Source organism: Ursus maritimus, unplaced genomic scaffold, assembly GCF_017311325.1.
Source record: "Ursus maritimus isolate PB19 unplaced genomic scaffold, ASM1731132v1 scaffold_11, whole genome shotgun sequence".
NCBI classification, from domain to species: Eukaryota; Metazoa; Chordata; class Mammalia; order Carnivora; family Ursidae; genus Ursus; species Ursus maritimus.
The window spans coordinates 49,136,494-49,159,662 of NW_024423453.1; the positions used below are offsets into that span (position 1 = coordinate 49,136,494).

At 32.6% G+C, this 23,169-nt stretch overlaps 1 protein-coding gene across 3 annotated transcripts in view; it reads right to left on the reverse strand.

The window, feature by feature from the left end:
* Nucleotides 1–23,169, reverse strand: part of FSTL5 (follistatin like 5) — a 687,740-nt gene that overhangs the window by 447,172 nt on the left and 217,399 nt on the right. For all 3 annotated transcript variants that reach the window (XM_040626411.1, XM_040626410.1, XM_008685591.2), the window contains exon 3: nt 9,126–9,374. In XM_040626411.1, the coding sequence (XP_040482345.1) occupies nt 9,126–9,374 (249 nt within the window). The remainder of the gene's footprint in view (nt 1–9,125; nt 9,375–23,169) is intronic.

Below are 23,169 nucleotides of genomic sequence, written 5' to 3' on the forward strand. Positions count from 1 at the left end.
TGAGCTGCCTCAAATTTTCAAATTACTTGCTTAGCTAAACAAAGCAGTTTCTCTTGTCAAGAACATTGACTTACAGAATTAATAATAAAGTGATATTATGTTAGATATGTTTCAAGGTAATTTCCCATCCACACTCTGTTTTGGAGAATTACCTTCTAACTGTCCCTCTTTTTTCTAAAATATCTATCCATCTATAGATATGGATACAGATATAGATGATATAGATATGGATATCTTGTCCCCATGCCCATCACAGTGACTGCTAATTGATCATAGAGGTAGAGAGCCATTGAAACAAAACAGCTATTATAGGCCTATATGCTTTCCAAGGTCTTGGAAAGGTATGACCTGGCTAACTAGTTTAAACAGATTTCAATCCTGGAAATTTTAACTAAGAGGCACAGATGTAAACAGAATGTTAACTTAAGGAAGTTAAGCCAAAATATGTGATACAATTTCCAAAATGTAGAGATGGTTGGGGAATTCATTCTCGCCTATCTGCAGACTTAGGCAAGAGATACCCACCCGGAAATCTCTGGATACTAGAGGAGGTACACACAAAAAAGCAGAGATAAGATAATTATACTACCCCTGAAAGATATGGAAAATATGGCTTTGGACTCTTTTCTCATCTATTTCTTTCCTGGGGGGGGAAATCCTGGTTAAACCTAATTTTTCATCTTTTTTGATGCCTTAATCTAAGAAGCTGACTATATTTGTAGAAAAATATACAAGCACAAAAGACTACTCTCACTTTAAATTTATGAGCAGAGATATATAGTTCTTCAAAACTGCAGTAAATCCTACCATATTTCCTTTGTCCTTTCTCCCTTTGTTTTTGTTTATTTTTTCACAAAATCTTTTCTTTGTTTTTCTCAAATCTTCAAAACCTTTTCCTCTGTCACTTTCAACTGATGCTTCATTTCTTATTTCATATTAGAAATATATGAAATATATTTGAATTTAATGAAATATATAAGAAATAATGTGCTCTTATCTGGTTGCGTATGCATCCAGGTCTGCATCTGCATCAGCAACCAGATAAGAACAACACACTTTTATATAATAAAGTAGGTCCATCTACCTGCACCTGAAAGTGCTTAGTTTTCCAATCCTTTTCTACGTAATGGATGAAGAATCCATGCTCTCATCTAAAGTCAAATCTAACCCTTGTCCATTGGATCCTATTCTCTCTGGCCTATCCAATGCTTCTGCTCTGACAGCTACCTCTGTCATCTTGATTCAAACCACTGTCATCTCTTTCTCTCTTTTGGGCAACCATAATTAGATATTAATTGACCTCTTGACTTACACCTTGCTTTTCTGTACTAATGAATTCTCACCCAACATCTCTTTAGATGTCATCAACAGGAAAAAAATACTGACAAAATGTAATCACAACTCATGCCTAGATTTTGGGGGGAGACTTTTAGAGAAACATTATACAAGTCACTAGAAATTCATATATTGATGAAAGAAACATATAGAAACAAATCTTTAAAGTAATTATCACATAGGGGAACATATTAAATGTTTCACATTTATGTGAGTACACACCACTCTCTATTGTAACCATGAGTTTGATAAGTAATTTATAGCTAGTTGATGTGGTGTCTTGAACTAAAACAAACTGATTGCATATTACTGCATTAAATTAATTTGAATTTTTATTAATTGAAGTTCCTTATATTTTGCTTAATCAGTTATCAAAAGAGCAACACTGTTAATTACCTATGCCTCACATTGTGTTGGAAAATGTCAAATCTCCTTTCTTCAATGTGATTTCCTCCAAATATTTTTTTCACATAATTATCTGGATGATAACCACAGGCAGAGCTTCTCACTTTTCCCATTTGGTTCTAAATTTTTAGCATTAATAGGTTTTCAAATGTCTTCTAAAGTATCTATAGACACCACTCAGAAAGGATTTCATTTATTTATTTATTTATTTATTTATTTATTTAATCTATATCTATTTATTTGAAAGAGAAAGAGAGAGAGAGCAGGGGAGGGGCAGAGGGAGAGAGAATCTTAACCAGACTCCACACTCAGCATGAAGCCCAACACAGGGCTCGATCTTATGACCCTGAGATCATGACCTGAGCAGAAATCAAGAGTCAGACTCAACCAACTAAGCCACCCAGGAGCCACCCCCTCAAAAAGGATTTTAAAAGTGAAATATAAATCAGACTAATAGAGAAAAATGTTCAATTTCATTTTCTAGAACATTTTATCCCCAATTATATATGCTGAGTGTAATCAGTGGAAAGATTTTCATCATCCTATTTTGCAAAGAAATATTAAAGAGAAGATTTTAACTACATTAAAAAATAATGGTTGTAAAAAATGTTCTTCACTTTATAAGTTACAGAAATGTCACACTCTGCATTTGAAAATAGCATACTGAGAAAATAAACATGATAAGTGAAGGTGTCAGTAAGTGGTAATGATTGATGTAATATTTAAACAGTCTCAAGAGAGAAGAAAAATTATTTGAACCAATAAAATATATAAAGTGTTCTCATTTTTCTGTCACTATTGAATTTTGTACTTATAACTCTTAATGGAATAGTCATACATCCATAGAAAACATGAAATAAAATGTTAAATGAAAATATTTATTCTATAACTTGAAACTGAAGAAAAATGATATCACATGAAAATATATAAAAACAAAAAAGACTATCCATGTATTTCAATGTTAAATTTAGTTCTTAGGGTAAACAAATGGCAAAATTTGACATAAATTAAATGTTTCAAGAAATGCACTTAGAGTGCATTCTAAAGTTTTGGGGGTTTTGTGAGGGGGGTAGGGAAGTAAAATAATATTGTCACATATCTAATAGATACTCTTTCTACAGCATAAGATAAGCAAAATCAGCCTAAAATAAATCTGTGAGGAAGGTGACTATAAGATAACTTCTCAAATGTCAACCAAGAAACTAATAATAAATATATTTCTAAACTCAAGCTAGTTATTTTTTAAGTAGTCTTATCGACAATCAGAAAATTTATTACTGTAAATTAGCCCATTATAACCTGGAAAATTCAGTTATGTAATAATTTAACCAGAGTCTTTTGTTACAAGATTATAACCTAATATAAACCTAAAAGAAAATATGTGTGGCTTTACAGATTCAAATTTGAGAATTTACTGCAATCAAATGTTCACAGTTATTGTATAAAAGTTACAGTCTTAAATAATTATTATCTGTTACTATGTTCTTCAGTTGGCTAAGAACTGTATCAAATGCATTATTTAATCCTTAAAAATACCACCGTAAGAATGTTTCTAGATAACGTCACATATTCATGGAAATCACTATTAAAAGTAAAGTTTTAAAAATTATAGGCAAGTAAAATATCATGGTATTACATATTTCAGGAGAATATTTGGAACATACATGCACTAAAGGAGAAGATAGAATCCCTTGGTTCTTATCCCAGTAGCATTAACTTGCTATGCAAGTGTTGGCAGCCCATTTTAAAGATTGTATTTATTTATTCGACAGAGATAGACAGCCAGCAAGAGAGGGAACACAAGCAGGGGGAGTGGGAGAGGAAGAAGCAGGCTCCTAGCGGAGGAGCCTGATGTGGGACTCGATCCCAGAATGCTGGGATCACGCCCTGAGCCAAAGGTAGACGCTTAACCGCTGTGCCACCCAGGCACCCCTGGCAGGCCATTTTAAAAATCTTAGTCTTGTTGCCTTCTCTATAGTATATTGGCTTGTTATTATGAAGAAACAATAATATAATACTTGTGAAAGTGTTTTGAAATAAATAATATGCAATGTATTATTATTATTACTACCAGTATTCTCTTTTTTTCTTACTTTCTGGTAATATCTTTTAATGCATTTGTTAAGTAGTCAGTATCCAAATCTCTTTCTTTTGGATTATTTTTCATGTTCTATGTAAAATCTATCATTTATCTACTATCTATCTGTAAATGGAAGGCAAGCCCACATAATATGTAATGTTTACAGAATCCTTTATAGAGTTTTCAAAAATCAGAGGAGAAATAAACATTAGGTATGATTTTAATAACAAATGGTGACTTTCTGAGTGTACACATTACAATGATTTCTAAAGATGTAATGTGATAAGCAATACATAGAATTCTATATTTCACATTTCGATTAGTGTGTCAACAAACTATATTGTTAAATTTGATTAAATGTTAAATGTGAGATAAATTTTAAAAGTGAAACACAACTAAGTCAATTTCACATCACCAAATTCAGAAAGTTTTACTGTAAATCTACCCAAATTTAGGGGATTAGTCAAATTGGTTTTGATGTACATGTACTGAGGGCACTCAAAAGAACTAGAGCTTCTATGTCTGAATTACAGCCTTAAAGAGTTAATGCACATTTGTAGTTGTCCAATTTATTAATTTCACTACCATCCTGCAGTTTCACTTGGCTAATACTGACCAAAACCCAAACCAAAACAAACAAATATCTGGGTGTTACTTTCCAAAGTTTACATATTTATCAAGATTACTAAATTTCATTAAATGGCATACAAGACTAAACATAAAATAGAAGGTTTATGAAGCTTCCCTTCAAAAAAAAAAAAGTAATCTAAAATCCCACGTGTATTAACACAGCAATTACTGTTATATTTTAAAGTATCATTGTATCATTGGCAGCCTAGTTTTCTAGCCCAAGTTCTGAGTCCTATCTTTAAAAAAAAAAGAAATCAGGTAAAAGAACCAATTAAAAAATGGAATATGAATGTCTCTCCAGATTATACCAAAGAAAAAGAACACAATGTCAGATCTCATTCAAATAGTGCACACATAGCCATAAAAACCATATTTCCCAAGTTGTTATTGTTTGTGATGCACATTTAAGTGCACAGAACATTTGCTTTTATGGCAGTTTTATTCTCAGCACAGTAAATGGCAAAAGGGTTTCTGTTCAATTGACTTTCTCATAAAAGGTTTAATTCCTTATTCATTTTGGCATAGGTTATATCTTGAGTTTCTTACTCTTGCTTATATATATTCCCTGAGTAAGTAACTTCTGCTATGTAAGACAGACTGACCTGGAGTCAGGGTGAGAGAAAATTATACTTGTTATTAGTGACGTGAATTGCAGAAGCTAGAAGCCCTTTGGGGGGTGGAGTGGAGATGGGAGATGACTTTAAGCCAAAGCTGCCATCACAAGGAACAGCTAGGCATTACACAAAAAATAGAATGTTTTATGCTATGTGATGAGGTTCAGTACAGTTTACCTCACAATGTGCCTCTTTGGCATGAGGATTATTTCCAGAAAATCTTATTTGAAGACAATAAAGGCCCTACAGACTCAAGAAGAGCTTTTTGGTCTCCCCTCCCCCTTAGCCCCTAAGAGAATTTAGATAGGGGGCCTGTACCAGGAAGAGAGTTATTACTAAAGATAACTTTTTTTTTTTTTTTAACATAAGGAAAACTTCTCAGCAAGACATGGCAAACATTTGCTTACTAAACCTTTGCTCTTCCAGCTCCCTGTGAATTGTCTTCTCCGGTTTGAAGTCCCAGACCCTTACTCTCTTCTTACTTCAGGATGCATATCAACCTCAATTCCCTGACAATGAGTCTCATATTCTTATGGGGCCCCATGTGTATGTAATTAAATTTATTTTTCTCTTCTTGCCTGTTTCATGTCTATTTGATTAGGCCAGCCAGAAGAATTTAGAAACGTAGAGAAAACTTTTTTTCTCCCCAACATATGTCAAGTATCATCTTAAAATATTTGATGCCAATAAACAAATACTACAATATTCTATATCTTATTATAGCCAGTTTCTCTGTAATCACATAAATGCAAATAGAAATTAAAGATGCTATATTCCTAGATCTATTATATGTTTTATTTATAGTTCCACAAATCATAAATCATTAAAGAAAATTCTTAGTGATTCCATGTCTCCATTTAAGAGTTAGTAATAGTAAATGCTAAGCATACTACATAGGCATTTAAATATTTAACCCATATAATAGAAGGGAGATATATAGATATAGTTATAAGTATAGATATATGCATAGATATGAAGATTTAAATGTAAATATAGTTATAAATCTCTTTAACTTGCACTCTAATCTTAATTTTAATACACTCAATAAACATGATTGTACAGATATAATTGATTTTAATAAGTTTAAATATAAATGGCAGACATAAACCTGATAAATTTGATATGTGAAATAGGACTTAGCTTAAAGTTGAAATAATTAATGAGTAATGCAAAACATACTTTCTTTAAATTTGTCTTAAGTATTTGCTAATATTTTTCCAGGAGGTTTTTTTAATTAAAGTCTTTTTATTTTGAGATAACTGTAGTCATATGGGGTTGTAAGAAATAATAAAGATCCCACGTACCCTTTACTCAGTTTCTACCCATAGTAACATTTTGAAAAACTATAGTACAATATCATAACCAAAATATCATCTTTAACACTATCCACTGATCTTACTCAGATTTCCTGTTTTACATGTATCCATTTGTGTATGGGTATGTGTTTATTTTTATTCAAATGTAACACGTGAGTAGGTCCCTACATTTACCACCATAGCCAAGAAGATATAGAAAAAAATCTTTCAATATTTTTAAAAATTAATTTTAAGACACTGATAATCTTTTAAAGCAGATGTTAATGTTAGCGGGAAGATCCAGACAAAATGTTTTTTTATGCTTTGCAGGCCACACTATCTCTGTTATAAATACTCATCTATACTTTTGTTTTGCAAAAACACCCAAAGAAAATTCCTAAATAAACGGTTGTGGCTCTGTTCCATTAACACATTGCTTAAAAAAAAAGTGGACTGCAACCCAGGTTTGGCCTCTAGGTTCTTGTTTGTTGACTCTTATTCTAAGGTTTGCATAATTACCTTTTATTAGACCTAAAATACGGAATGTGTTTTTTTGAGGAAAACTCATTCCTGTTATTTAGTTTGTTTTGTTTTTTTTTTCTATTAAAAATCTAATTAAACATAGGTTTTTAGCAGTTCTTGAACTTAATATTTTGAACAATATTTTGAACAATATTTTGCTTCTTCTTTTGGGCCATTATTGGAAACAATATAATTGCAGACATTCTATGGAAAATAAAGTTCACAAACACAAGGATTAATTTTGGCATCACAACCATGTCAGGCATTTAGCTATAATGAATCTTGTTTTACACCTAAAACTTGGCCAACTGCACACCAATAAGACAGGCAACTTATTGTTTTGTTGTATATCACTTAGTTCCTTTCTGCTGAAATAAAGTCCTTTTGGGAGGTCATATGTGTTAGGCAAATCCCAAAATAAGCAGAAGACACAAATTCTGAGACCTGAAAAATGTGTAAACCCTTGGTAACTAACCCAGATAATATAAGTGAATTTTAATACTATGTATGAGATAAGGAAGTATTTTGACTTACATATGATAAGAAAGTATTCTGAAACAATAGATTTGATAAATATACTCAGTATAAGTCTGAAAGACAAAAGTTTTTCAAACATTGTTTTATGAACTCACAAGGAAGACAAAATTCCTAGCTATATCTAGTTCATCTATGTCCATACTGATATACATATTGAGTTGCATTATGCCTAAGTATCCAGCAGTAAAGCTGAACATTAGAATATACCAAATGTTTTTTTTTCCTTACATGATATTTAATATCATATGCTTCCACATAATCAATTGCTGGGTGTCAGTTGGATGAAACCTCATTTTGAGAATGTGTCTTAATTACTTTAATAGAATATTATTTATATAGTTCTATGATGTCATGCATCAGTGGCATAGCCATATTGCCACTGTACCATCTCAGGTCAGAATGACAGAATAAATACTTACACATGCACACACACACCCCTCTTTCATGAGTTTTAAAGCACAATGCTAATAGAATTAATTTTATTTGTAAAATAGATTTGATAGAAGAAGGGAATAAATTGAACTTGAAACTAAAGCAACTGCTATTCTTTCTATACTAGAAGAAAACTTGATACCATAAAATACTCTGTGCATGAATTCAAGTTGCACATAGCTCACTGTGGTAAAGAAACTATTATCATTTTACTTCACTTATATCAATGGGCTTCTACTAGCCACACTGACTACAGAGTATTGCACCTTATATCATTTGAAAAGCTCTGTGTATCATTTTATTACCAACTTTGAAATAATATTTTATTTATGTACCATGTTTGAAAAAGGAAAGTTTTTAGTCATTGTACCTTAATATCAGACAAGTATTAAGTGTAAATAAACTTGAGGAAAATTATGAAAAAAACGGGATGGGAACCCATTGAAGATTAGAAATCAGGTTGATCACTAACCAATTCAAGTGATAGAAGATCTTTATATTTAACACTTCAGAATTTCAGTCTGGGTTATGACCATGTTATTCATGGTCATGCTGGGCAAATATTTTGTCTAGTAGAAACAAATAAGGCAAAACAGGTTTATGAGGAAATGACATTGGAAATGTCTGATGATTTATTTACTTATATAGCATGTTAAAATAATTTCTCAAATTACTAATTCAGCAGTACGTTTTCAACCAATGGCTTTGAGTACCATGAAAGTAAATACCAATATTTTTAGGTTTTAAATTATTGTAATCCCAGATTTACTAATTAAATTTAGCAGAGTTCTTTAGAGTTATTTCAATGGACAGTTACAGGTTCCATATAATCTGAATTATGTGGTGCAAACTGAAACCCATCGTTTTTAATCAGGAAGAAATGAGATGTTATCACAGCATGGCTTGGCATTCACTATTCGCTCAATTCCACTCCAGGTGCTTTTCACTGGGTGGATTTGGCCTATTGACTGAATTGGCCTCCCTGTGTCCTAAGATAACTGCCATGATTGGGAAGCCATATGGTGCGATGCTGTAAGCTATATTAAATTTGAGTCATATTTTGGCCAACTTTGTACTCATAATTGAGATTCAGAATTGTATCCATGTACACTTCTATATAGTTACCGCTTATTGATGTAATTAAACTCACATTTTTTTTCTTTCCCTTTTTAAATACTTGCTAATATAAAATCATGCTAGCATTTAAACTTAAAGGCCGTAGTTAAGAAAAGGAAAGAAATAGAAGGTGACACGTTAGTTTCACCCTGTATTTACCTTTAAAGAAGCAGTCTTCATTGTGAACAATGGTAATCTTTTGCTTTTTCAGGCAAGCAGCTCTATGCACTTCACAGTGGTTTTCATAAAATTCTCCATCAGAGCCACACACAGGTTTGTAGTGCCGCTTGCAAAGGTCCATACAGGCACATTCTGCTTGCCCTGTCTCTCTGCTGATGATGCAGTGCCTTCCCAAACCACAATATTTATTTTCACAAGACCCCAAAGGGCCATCCTGAATCAGGAATCCTGAAGATAAAGAAGAGGAAGATCGTTTGTAGTCATATGTCTAAATAATATGTGCATGTCAAAGTATGAAATAAAAAGAAGTCTAAGAGAAATACAGTATAATCAGAGTTCAGTTGTTCTCAGTGCAAAAGAGACTTGTATCAGACATATAGAGGACCTTTTGAAAACACGCTCAATATTCGTCCCCTCCCTGTGCTGTAGTTCTCCTCTCCTTCTCCAGTGAGTAGTGTGGTCCTTAAGAACATGATCCCCAAAATTAAACTGCTTGAGTTCAAATCCTGATTCTACCATTTATTAGGTCTATGTTTTTGGATAAATTACTTCTTTGTGCCAAGTTGTCCCACCTGTTAAATGATGGTAATAGTATAGACCACCTCCTAAAGTTGTACAAAATGTTACCTGTAATAATCCACAGGAATCACTTCTCTGTCATATAGTAAATGTTAAATAAATGTCAACTTTTACATTAATTGAATTCTGGATAGGATAAATGACATGTATGTATATAAAGCAGGAAATAAGAATGGAAAATAATTATGCCTTGAAAACTTGTTGGTGGGTTCTGATAGCTGATCTTGCTTTGACCTTTGCCACTGGACAATCACTAATACATTTCTCAACTAAATGAATAAATCATGAAGAATTCAATTTCCTTGCTACTTATTTTGTTTAACAATCTCCATTGCCATCAGAAAAGAATAGGTCTCCTCCTCCTCCTTCTTCTTCTTTCTTCTTCATCTTCATCTTTTTGAAGACTAATTTTGTAAGGACAGATATATACAAATGAAAAAGTATTTAAAAATCAATTTCATTTGCTTTTAAAGGAAACCTATGCAGTACTTTTATTTTAACATATACATGTATTTCCAAATGGAGTGTAGCAAATTTCGTATTACAAAAAGAAAAGACCAATACTGTGTTTTTTTATTTTTTTAAATTTTTTAATTTTTTAAAAAGATTTTATTTATTTATTTGACAGAGAGAGAGACAGCCAGCGAGAGAGGGAACACAAGCAGGGGGAGTGGGAGAGGAAGAAGCAGTCTCCTAGCAGAGGAGCCGGATGTGGGGCTCGATCCTGTAACGCCAGAATCACGCCCTGAGCCAAAGGCAGACGCTTAACCGCTGTGCCACCCAGGCGCCCCAATACTGTGTTTTTTTAAAGTATGTCTTTTGATAGCAGTATAAATTGGAATAAATCTTTTTGAAAACAATTTTTAAGTATTTGAACTCTTCAATACGACATTCTAATTGTTGATAAAACAATCTATAAAATTAAAAAAATAAGACAAATAAATTAAAAAGAAACATAATTTACTGAATAAATCTTTCCAATGTAGTGTTATTTTATATGATAATTCACTGAAATATTTTAGTAAATTTTGTAAAATATATTTAATATGGTAGTTCCTGAAGTTTGGCATGCATTAAAATGGCCTAGAAAAGTTAAGACATTGATTCTGCCTCCAATCCACCTCAGAGCTTTTGATTCAGATCTGGACTTTGTGTAGCCCAAAATTTATATTTCCAAGTTCTCATGTGATAATGCTGTTTCTGGTATCATACCTCAGGGTATTTGATTTATTGAAATTCTATTTTATATTTAAAATAAATATAACACAAAGAAAAAGGCTAGGTAAACAAGTAGGCAATATTCTTAAGTGGAACTGATGAGAAATTTATGCGATGATTAAAAACATGTAAAATAATGCAAGTATTTAGAAGTAACTAAGAAATGATAAAGAAAAACAAGCGATTAGCTAGGTGGATATAATACTGGGAAAATTTTTTCTGTTGGCATTATTGCTTTTTAATGTTCAATGCAATACATTTAAAAAAGTCCGAAATTATGTCAATTGTAACTGTAAAAAATGACCAATTTCAATTTGGAAAATCTTTTTCCTCATCCTTATGCTAGCATTTATGCCAATCGTTGATCTAATGTTTATAGAGTCCAAGATGTGACAGTCAGGAATCTGACTCACATATTTGTATTTTGCATAATTTTAAACCTTACATTTTCTTTGTGTTCTTACTATCTAATTCTATTTTTTTTTGCTATCAAATAGCTTAAGATTTATCAAGAGAAAAATTTTCTATTATCAAAGAATGAGTTTAATGTTTATTGAGAGTCTGATCATTTTACATTTTCGTCACAAATGAGTTGGCTAACTGAATCAGTAGTTCTCTTTTTGGGGAGGAATTATCTGCTAAAAATGAAGTCATTTCTCATATATCTAGGTTGGTGAATTGCTTTCCCAGATTCTCTCCTCTTAATTTTTTCCTCTCAAAGCCTGTACTCCAGTTCAGAGATTTGTATTAGGATATATGCCATTTTCTAGAAGTTAATGAACTAGCTAGAAGCTGCATGTTGCATGTAGTTGCTACAATTAAAGGAAATTTAATTAATTCATATGCAATCCAAAAGAAAGCTCATATTATGTAAATGAATAGCTAGAACATATCCTTTCTGACAGTAATTATCCATGACTAACGCTGAACTTAAGTTTCAGCTGAGATTAAATCAATTTAATCTGATCAACATGTCAAAGATTTCTTTTAAGTACATTCAGTCAGATGACACACTAAATGAATTTTAATCAAGAACTTATATCCTGCTCTCTCATAACTTGATAAAAAAGCATTTGTTCCCAAAAAAGTGCTGTATATTTAACACGCACATCATTTTATAATTTCTATGTCTTCAGAGCAATATAAAAACTCCTCAAACAGATTTAAAACAAAGAAGAAACCTTAAAGATGAAAGACACCAAATCATAAAGCAAAATAATTCTATAGAATTCTAAAGATGGTCTTTTCAGATTCTCAATCATGATGCACTCCTCTTCAAGTCATTTATATATAGAATTTGCAATTTATCAAACAGTACTTAATATAGAATTGATGTAAATTGAAATAGACTTTAATAAACTGTACTTATTTTTATTTGCAAGGTTCTAGGTTATTTGCTATAGGACAGGTGAAAAGAATAGTCATTGACACTTTTTTAGTGACTCACAAAGGACATATGGCAGGATTTGAGTGTGCCCAAGTAGTGGGGCAGAGATTTAGGTGCACATTTAGGGGCACAAAGGAGAGTGAGATGGATAACAACTGGAAAACCTCACAAGCAATGTATCATGTCACAGGTGAGGTTATGTCTTAAAAATGGGTTAGGAGTTCAGAAGGCTGCTCTAGGGATAGACAGGGTATGAAATAGGCTGATACTGAATTGAAAATAGGAACAGTGGAGGAAGAAAAAAAACATTTTGATGAGCTTATGCCTCTAATGATTCCAATGGAATATAAACGTAACTAATTTAGAGTGCTGAGTTATTTGAGGTGTTAATTGTCTCATAAAAATGTATAATGCTGAAGTACAAAATGTAAGTATTAGGTTAACTTTGATTTGTTAAACAAAACAAAAGATTTTTGGTCAGAGAACAGGGTTACAGTCTTTGCTTTTCCATTACCAATTGTCTGACCTCATCCAGGTTGTAATGTCTCTAGGCCTGGTATTCAAATGTAAGGTAAGAGGGAACTAATAAATTATCTCTAGATTTACTCTCATCCAATCCCTTCATTTAAGAATGCTTGGCAAAACACTGTTTTAATAAAAGCTATTATCTGAGAAATATATTAATAAGCTTTCTCTAGAATGCTTCATATTTAAACTCATCTATGTTAATCATATGTTTATAATTCTCTAGTTTAAATATTTTCGTATTTTAAAAACAGCCTCAGCCATATAAAATGTAAAATTATTTTTAACTTAGATTTTCTAATTTCTTTTTTCTAAGATTTTCGTCATTATATACTCTATTTTTGTACCATGTTATTAATTACAATGGATCATAGAAGCAGAGTCCTATAATTTGTATTCTAACTGTCACTATAAGTATAATTTTTAGGCAATTAGTTAAAATTAGTGAGCCTCAGTTTCTCTAACTAGAACATAGAAGAAACTCTGTAAGTATTATTTAATGAATAAATAAAATGAGGATAATAATAATGGCCGTAGGATAATATGATTGATCCTACAAGAAGATTCTGTGAGATAATGCACTGCATGTGCTTGGCTTAGAGTATGTGCTTAACAAACATAGTTATAATTGTTAAGAATTATCTTTTACTATAGACTTGGCATGTAGACTATATTGACTTAAAATCACTGCATGAATAAAGAACAGCTTTTGACAGCTCTAGCTTTTAATATGTCCATTAGAAATGTATTTACGGGAGTGTGGAAATATGTTTTTCCCAAATAACATATCTAACATTTTCAAGAGTATCCACCCTATCAGAATTTCCCTCATCTGCAACAACAAAACAAAAACCCTCAAATTTATATGATTACGTATTTTGCTTTATAAATAAGTATAATACTTTGGTGACATTTTGTTATCCACATATGGAAAAATTGCAAAACTCTTCAGTAAATACAAAATACAGTTTCTTGTTGCACACTGCAAACTCTAACAAAACACATTCAGTCCTCACAAACTTCATGGCAAGTAGCAGTTCAAGTAAATATTCCAATGCCTGCAGAAGATTGAGCACAGTATGATCTTTTCATGACCTTTAATGATTGCGATATGTATGTCCTGCTGCTACTTTGCGAACTCGGTCAAAATAAGGCTGCCTGAATGGTAGTTTGCCCAGTGTGCCACTATCGAAAGACAGTTTGAATGGTCACATGTCTGTACTTCAGTGAATTTGGAACTTTCTTTCCCATCTTATTTTAGACAGTCCATTGGACTTCTTGTAAGCACCTTCATGTAATTCTTCAATCAGACTGATTTTAAAATAAGTAAATATGAAAAAAGATAGGAAAAAAGAACAGGAACTCAGTTAATTCCAACCATCCAAATTATAGTTTCTGTTTAAATCAAATAAATTTTTGCCAGCACAGATGATTTCTGATGTGTCATTGCAAGAAGTTATCACTAGCTAATATGCTAACAGCTATTTACTTCTTGTTTGATATTCTCAACTGTGGTATAATTCCAAGCAGAACACTGAAAGAGCTTAAGATGAACTCTCAAAACTCTTTCCAACCCCAACTAGTGACCTTGATAACAAAGCACACAAAAATGTTTCCTCATCATTAATTTTATCCTTTCCAAGTCCCATCTAGGAGCCACGATTTCTTTATTAATTTAATATTTCTATCCTGTTGAGAACTTTGAGTAGTACTTGCAGTTATACACTTTACCAGATAAAAATACTCATATCATCTGTGTGATTTATTTAGATCATGGAAATGGGCTGGAAGCTAAAGAAATCTCACTTGATAATTTTTTCCTTTAGTAGCTAGAAATGCAATGGCATTATAGATAGGTCAATAGATAAATAATTTGGGAAACAGATAGATGGATAGATCATAGGTGAGTATGTTGCATTTAAGACCTTTTTTTTAGATGACAGTGATTATTAAAAATAAAATATTTTAGATATTTTAGTTCTGTAAACATTTTGAGGGATATTAAAAGAAACAAATACTTCTTTTGCTTGGTAGTTAGCTGCTACTGTCCTCTATAAATGATATTGATTGATATAACAAGAAAATAAAGTAATTAGCAGACATATAATAAAAGCTTTATTTTATAGAAGTACATGCAATAAGAGTAAAGACATATGTTAAATCATCTGTGATACTTAAAATATTTCAGGCTTTGGAATAAACCCAAAACTTTAAAAATATCTTATTTCTTATTTATTTAAAAATTTAAAGCAGTAGATGGATTATTCTCAAATAATGTAGATATTTTCACACTTGATAAAGAATATTAAATAACAATGGGGTGCCTAGGTGGTTCAGTTGGTTAAGCATCTGCCTTCAGCTCAGGTCATGATCTCAGGGTCCTGGGATCAAGCACCGCATCAGGTTCCCTGCTCCACAGGGAGCCTGATTCTCCCTCTCCCTCTGCCTCTCCCCCTTGCTTGTGCTCTCTTTCTCTCTCAAATAAAGAAATCTTAAAAAAAAAAAAGGAATATTAAATAACAAAATAAATATTTAAAGGGAAGATCAAACATTGTAATGGAAGTGTAGATTTGGGTAGGTAATGTTCAGATTCATTACAATGCTGATTGTTGGAGTCAGACCAACCACATGGCTAATAGGGTATTAAGGGAGAAAAGAAGACAGCAATTTCCGTTAGAACTGCAAAAATGACTGCTAGAAGAAGAACATTGCTTTTAGAACATAAAAGTTTCAATTTTAAAATCCACTCTTCAATAAATTATTTTAAATATGCTTCATTTCCTTTGAAAAATTATTTTTCTTGGGGCATCTGGGTGGCTCAGTCCGTTAAGCTGGGATGATGCTTCTCTCTCTCCCTCTGCCCCTCCTACTCACTTGTGCTGTCTCTCTCTCTCTCAAATACAAAAATAAAATCTTTTAAAAAAGAGAAAAAATATTTTTCTTTATAAAAAGTGTTTTTAGTACCTTGATTTTATGTTTTTAATTAATAGACTTTATTTTTTTGAGCATTTTTAGGTTCATAGCAAAATTGTGTGGGAAGTACAGAGAGTTCCATAATCTAACCACAGAAAGGCAAATACAATATGATTCCAATTATGAATGAGCTCCCTAGGGAGTCAAAATCATACAGACATAAAGTAGGGTGGTAGTTTGACAGGGGCTAAGAGAGGGGAATGGGGAGTTATTGTTAAATGGATATAGAGTTTCAGTTTTGCAAGATGAAAAGAGATCTGAAGAGTTCTGAAGAGTGGTGGTGATGGTTGCACAGTATCACCGTACTTAACACCACTGGGTTGTACACTTAACAATGGTTAAAAAGATAGTTTTATACGTATTTTACCACAGTAAAAATTTGGGAAAAAATTTAAAGTACAAAGAGTTCCTGTATGTCCCCTTCCTCCAAAACACACAACTTTCTCCACCATCAACAAAACTTGATTATCCAAGAAACTTTATTTCCTAAGAATCAACACATCCAGGACACTATACTTCCATGATTAAGTTATAAAACTTCAATCTCTGTCATTTTTGAGGTTCTTTTTATTCCTCTTTGAGGGTGTAAGTCAATGTAAGGAGGGCTTTCTGAAACAGCAAGACATAAGAGATCAAATACATTTGATGTCAGGTTCAAAATACACAGTTTATTACTTTACAACTCTAGCTCCTATTCCTATGGTCACTCAAATTCTTTGCACGTTAAAACAAGCAAACAAGCAAAACACAAAGCACTCTCTCTACTCTCATCAAATTCATTTCTTTCAACCAACAACCTACTTCTCCCCTCCACCAACTGTGGCTTAAATCTACTTCATATACAATTTCTCCATAAACTTTATCTTCTGAATTCTGTCAATTCCCCTGGCTTAGGTGTTTGGAATAAAAGCAGTTGTTTTCGGCTTTTTCATGCACTTAACTTCTTAGAGGTAACAGACACAGGTTCAATCCACAGTTTGAATTGGACAAAGTTCAAGGAGGAAATAAGAATACTACCTCAAAAGTATTATGTCACTACCTTATAATGTAAGGACATGTACCCCAGCTCAGTAGGGTTCTAGCAGGCATTCTAGAAGAGAAAAGGCTGGCACTGTATGGGAATTAGTCATGTAAAGAAGAGAATCCAAAAAGGAGATTTTGAACAAAGGTGTGAACATATGCACATGACGATTCCATGTTACCAGAATGCAGAGATTATGGTTGAGATTGTTAGAAGATGTGGTTAGCAAATTAGGGAAAGGATTATAATGAACAGTCCTGAAGGCTATGTTAAGGACGTGCTACTGTGGCAGTGGAAGCTGGTATTTGATAGTTTTAAGAAGGATTCTATGTGCTGAATAGAAAAGAAACACTAGTCAGAAAGCTACCAGGCTGGCCTTCGTGGAAATAATGTGAGTCAGAACAAGGACAGCTATAAGAAAATCAATTTATGGAGCAGTATAGTATCAGTCATAAAGAGAGGAGGCAAAAAGAGTATCTTTGAACATAAAGAAAGAGTTTAAGAGTAGTTACAAATAAAGATAATTTTGTGAATAGCATTGTAAGCAGTTGAAGAAATTCTAACAGTCTCAACATCCTTTAATAATAATAACAGTAAGCACAATAAATAATTGGCTGTAGATTAAAACGACACAATTGAGGGTGGAATTCAAATGCCTTTAATTGCATCAATTTACATCATTGTGTTTTGTTTTGTTGGTTTTTTTTTTCATCAACACTCAGTCATCTCACATAGAAGAGTGGGGAAGTTAAGACTACGGCACTATTCGGAGTAATGGTTCTACTTGTCAAGTGTGGTGGAAGGATTTGACAGGCAGGGATACTCACCATGATACTGATGAGGAGGACATGGTGGAAGGATTTGAATGGATAAAAAGCAGAAGAAACTCAAAAGAAAGTACTGCAAACAGGGTACAAAGAACAGGGTGCAGATAGGGGAATAGGCAGTTTTCGGAGTTCTTGCCTGGTAAATTGTTTTAGTACCTCAGTATCACTTATAGTTAAGGAATTAAGTCCAACATATTCCTTCCAGCTAAAACAACAATCCATTATGATGTTTCTCTAATACATATGGAAAACAAAAAATTCTCCTTCCATCCAACCAAATAATAGACATTTTTTATATATAAAATTGCCAAAGTCTTGTCTTTTATTTTTTTAAGTTACTGTTTAATATCTCCTTTATATTAAGAAGCTTTAATACATATGTGCCTTTTTCATGTGTCTGAAAATTAAGCTGTATATAGCAGAAATATAATTTACATAGCTTAAAACTAATTATCCTAACAATAAAATGACTATCATTTTAGAATTTTTAATAAACTTGTTTTTAAAATCTTATTTAAAATTTTTTAAGTTCTTATATAAATTCCAGTTAAGGAACATACAGTATAATATTAGTTTCAAGTATACAATATAGTGTTTCAACACTTCCATAAAACACCCAGTGCTGATCCCAACAAGTGCACAAGGAGTGCACTTATCACCTTATCACCTATTTAACTCTTCCCCCCCCCACCTCCCCCTCTGGTAACCATCAGTGTGTTCTCTATAGTTAAGAGTCTGTTTCTTGGTTCGCCTCCCTCTGTTTTGTTTTTGTTTTTGGCTTTTTTTGCTGTTGCTTGTTTGTTTCTTAAATTTTTTTCCGCTGTTTGTTTTGTTTCTTAAATTCCATGTATTGTCTCTTTCTCTGACTGACTTATTTCACTTAGCATAATATTCTCTAACTCTATCCATATCATTGCAAATGGCAACAGTTCATCCTTTTTCATAGCTGAGTAATATTCCATTGTGTGTGTATGTCTGTGTGTGTGGGGGGGGGTGTGTATATACACACATATAAACTACCCAAACTGAAGTGATATATATATATATATATATATATCCATATCATTGTAAATGGCAAGATTGCATTATTTTTCATAGCTGAGTAATATTCCAGTGTGTGTGTGTGTGTGTGTGTGCGTGTGTGTGTGTGTGTGTGTCACACACTTATAAAGTACCAAAACTGAAGTGATATAACTTTTTTATCCATTCTTCAGTGGATGGACGCTTGGGCTGTTTCCATAATTTTGCTATTATAGGTAATGCTGCTATAAACACCAGGCTGCTTTAAACTAATATTTTTGTATCCTTTCAGTAGATACTTAGTAGTGCATTGCTGGGTCATAGGGTAGCTCTGTTTTTAACTTTTTGAGGAACCTCCATACTGTTTTCTAGAATGGCTGTACCGGTTTGCATTCCCACTGGCATTGCAAGAAGGTTCCTTCCCCTAACTCCACATCCTCACCCAACACCTGTTGTTTCTTGTGTTGTTGTTGACTTTAGCCTTTCTGAAAGGTGTGAGGGGATATCTCATTTTATATAGCAATATAGGCCCACCTCAAGAAGTAAGAAAAATCTCACTAAGCAACCTAACCTTGCACCTAAAGGAGCTAGAAAAAGAACAGCAAACACAGTCTAAAGCCAGCAGAAGGAAGGAGATAATAAAAATTAAAGCAGAAATAAATGATATAGAAACTAAAAAAAAAAGAAAAAAGAAAAAATCAATAGAACAATCAATGAAACCAGGAGCTAGTTCTTGAAAAAAAAAAAAATTAAATTGATAAACTTCTAGCCAGACTTATCAAAAAGAAAAGAGAAAGGACCCACATAAATTAAATCACAAATGAGAGAGGAGAAATAACCAACACCACAGAAGTACAATTATTAGAGAATATTATGAAAAACTATGTAGTGAATTGGATAACCTGGAAGAAATGGATAAGTTCCTAGAAACATATAAACTACCCAAACTGAAACAGGAAGAAACAGAAAATTTGAACAGCCCAATAACCAGCCAGGAAACTGAATCAGTAATAAAAAAACTCCCAAAAAACAAAAGTCCAAGGCCAAATGATTTCACAGGGGCATGCTACCAAACACTTAAAGAAGAGTTAATACCTATTCTTCTCAAACTATTCCAAAAAATAGAAAAGAAAGGAAAATTTCCAAATTCATTCTGTCAGGCTAACATTACCCTAATATATTTCTATGTAAAATCTTATTTAGCTTATGTTCCACTATGATTTCTAGGTCTTTGGTGTTACTGATTTACCTCTAATCTCTAGCTTTACACTTTTTTTTTTTTTTTTGGTTTTTGTTTGTTATTGTTTTGCTTCATATCACTGTTTATTATTTTACACTTTCTAAAAAAACAATTTGGTTTTTCAACTTATCCTATGTTTATCAAATCTGCATATTTGCAATCTCATTTTTCCACCAAATAAATATTTTTAATTAATTGTGTAAGTAATACAAAAGTGTTTTCAGTTATTTTTAAAATTATTTTATTAATTTTATTAGATAATTGTTTTCTTAGCATTCCAAATATTTTTATTGTGGTGTTCTCCCCATCACTGGATGTTGGTTACTTTCAAACCACTGATAAACTCTCTATAAGTTACATAACAAAACACAATATTATACTACAATATATAAAGAAATATTTTATTTTTTATAAATGTTTCAATTACCATATGCACATGATAATCTCTACACTAACCTTTATATCATGTACAATTTGCATAGATAATATTATTGGTTTTCCATTTTACAATACTGGCAGACAGATATGGCAGATTTGGTGTAAATTTAGAAGTTATTTCATGATCTGGCACCTCACTTTCCCTACCCTGCCAACATATCTGGCATTGATACTCTTTTCCAGGGGTTTCTCTCTCATTATGCCTTTAGGCTCCAGTGCCACATGATCCCACTGGACTAATATTATATGGTGTTTATAACTTGGTGACTATCTTTATTTCTTTCCTCTACCTATCTTCTTGGATGTAAAGGTTATGATATAGAACTCACAAAAAGTGATCAGCCAAGTCCTGGAAAGTATACTAACATGCATGTCATTTGTATTCAGGCTCCAAAGGACCTTACATTTTAGTTGAGATATGAGATAATTAAAACATAAATATTTTATAAGGTAAAAAAAAAAAAAACAACCTTGTCACATGGGAGATACAAAGTGATATGAAATTTTAAAATAGGAGATTTATTTTGAGGAACGTAATAACAAAACTTCCTATTAGAAGTCATATTTGATCAGAGATTTTTAAAAATTGGCTAGGATTTTGACAGGTGGAAATTGGTTGGAAAAGGAAGGGCATGGGAAGACAGAAAACCAATATTTTATGTCATGATCCATATAAAACTTGGATCTCGTATCATTTTTATATGAACCTTACAAGTAGTTTCAGAATGATAATTTCCTAAGTTGGTAAGCCAATCCTTATCATTGTCCCAATGAAGGAAAGCTAACAGAACTTAGGATATATATTTTCTTATATGATTATTTTTAGGTAATTACTTATCATATATTTTAAAAATTACATAAAAAGCAGCAATATAGTTTTTTTCTATGTAGTTCTTTGAGTGGTAGCTCTGAAATGGAGAAACACCTCCAAACCAAGTTTCCTTTCTAAAAACAACTATTATTTATGAATATGAACTAAAGCATTTTCTTAAGTATTTTCCCTTTTTTAATCTTTATAACCAATGAACTAAGTTTTATTTGTTTTCTGTTTTACAAATAAAAAAGAAAATAGTTCAAAATGGTTATTTATCATGTCCTAGGTCATGCAGTCGGTATGAGATGGTACCAGGCTTCAAACTCATGCCTGTTTGAAATACTAGCCATTACATCATTTTGCCTGGATATTGTTCTTATTGATTTTTTATAATTCTGGTGTTATATATAGGAGAATGTATTATAGGCAACCGGAAAGGTAAAACTTGAACTAGTAGAAAGTCTAGGAATCTGAATTTGACAGCCATCTGTATAAAATGATAGGTGATAACCTGAATGAATGCTTTGTAAGAAAAAAAGAAGTATATACAGAAGGATGAGTTGGAAGTACAGCAACCTGGACTTTGGAAAGTTTTCACAAGACTGAGAGTACCTTCCCCTCTAGTAATAAAAGAATTTGTAATTTTAAAAAAAAGTCTTATTTGTTCACTAGTGGTTAGGAGCCTTGGACCAGGAGTCCCACTGCATGGGTGTAAAACCTGGCTCCATCAGTAACTGGTTGTATAATCTTTTTTTTTTTTTTACAGATTTTATTTATTTATTCGACAGAGATAGAGACAGCCAGCGAGAGAGGGAGCACAAGCAGGGGGAGTGGGAGAGGAAGAAGCAGGCTCATAGTGGAGGAGCCTGATGTGGGGCTGGATCCCAGAACGCCGGGATCACGCCCTGAGCCGAAGGCAGACGCTTAACCGCTGTGCCACCCAGGCGCCCCTGGTTGTATAATCTTGAAAATTTTCTTGCTTTCTTTTTACTTTAGTTTTCTTATATGCAAAATAGAAATGGTAATAAAACTGATTTCATAGACTTATTATAAATTAATGCATGTAAAGCCCTTAAAATACTACTTGTATATTAATAAGTACAATACTACTGTTAGTTATTATTAACATCAATATTATTGATGCTGTTGTTATTGCTGTTATTTTATTTAATTCTAATGGATAACCAAAAAAGGAGGTGATTTTCAAAAGCGTAACAATCCTAAGCTTATGTGCTATTTAACACTCATTGGTACAATATCTAACAAGATAAATTCTCAGGTTATCCCACAAACTCTACTTAAGCCGTGCTGATTTACTAGTATGGTACTGTATTGATGATATTACAGAAAATGCTCTCCAACAAAAATGTGGCCAGCAGTTTAACTTTGAATTTTATGACCATATTTCTTCTTTTGTAGAAGATTTCCTGTCCACATTCTCAATTTATCAAGTAATGGAAGTAACAACACCTCCAGTTTCTACTTAATGATTTTATTGACAGTACAGCTCTAGTTTGGCAGGGCATTTATAAGGGATTGGTAAAAAGAAAAATGAGAACATCAAGATAGGAGGGAGAGAAAATTTTGGAGACCAGTCGTTACTGTCAATTTTGATTTTCAGAGAATCTTTGTTTCCAATTTATTCTCTGTTCTAGGGTACACAGCATCAATGGTGCAAAACTCCCTGCTTTTCCCCAGTAAGGGGTGTCCTGCCATCCCAAGATGTCTTTCTGAAAAAAGCAATCTTTTGATGCTTCAGATCCATCAGCTTACCAATGTCTGTCCTCACTGACATAAGGAAGTCACTGAATGTATCTCTGTTATGAAACTTCTGATTGACATGTAGGGTTACATGGTCAGAGCCATCTCTTTAATTACCAAGATTAAGTAATTAAAAGTTGGGCATTTTGGCAGGACTGTTCACTGAACTCTTCTAGAGAATACGAGGACTTCTTCCAAACTGTTGGATGTCACATTCTGC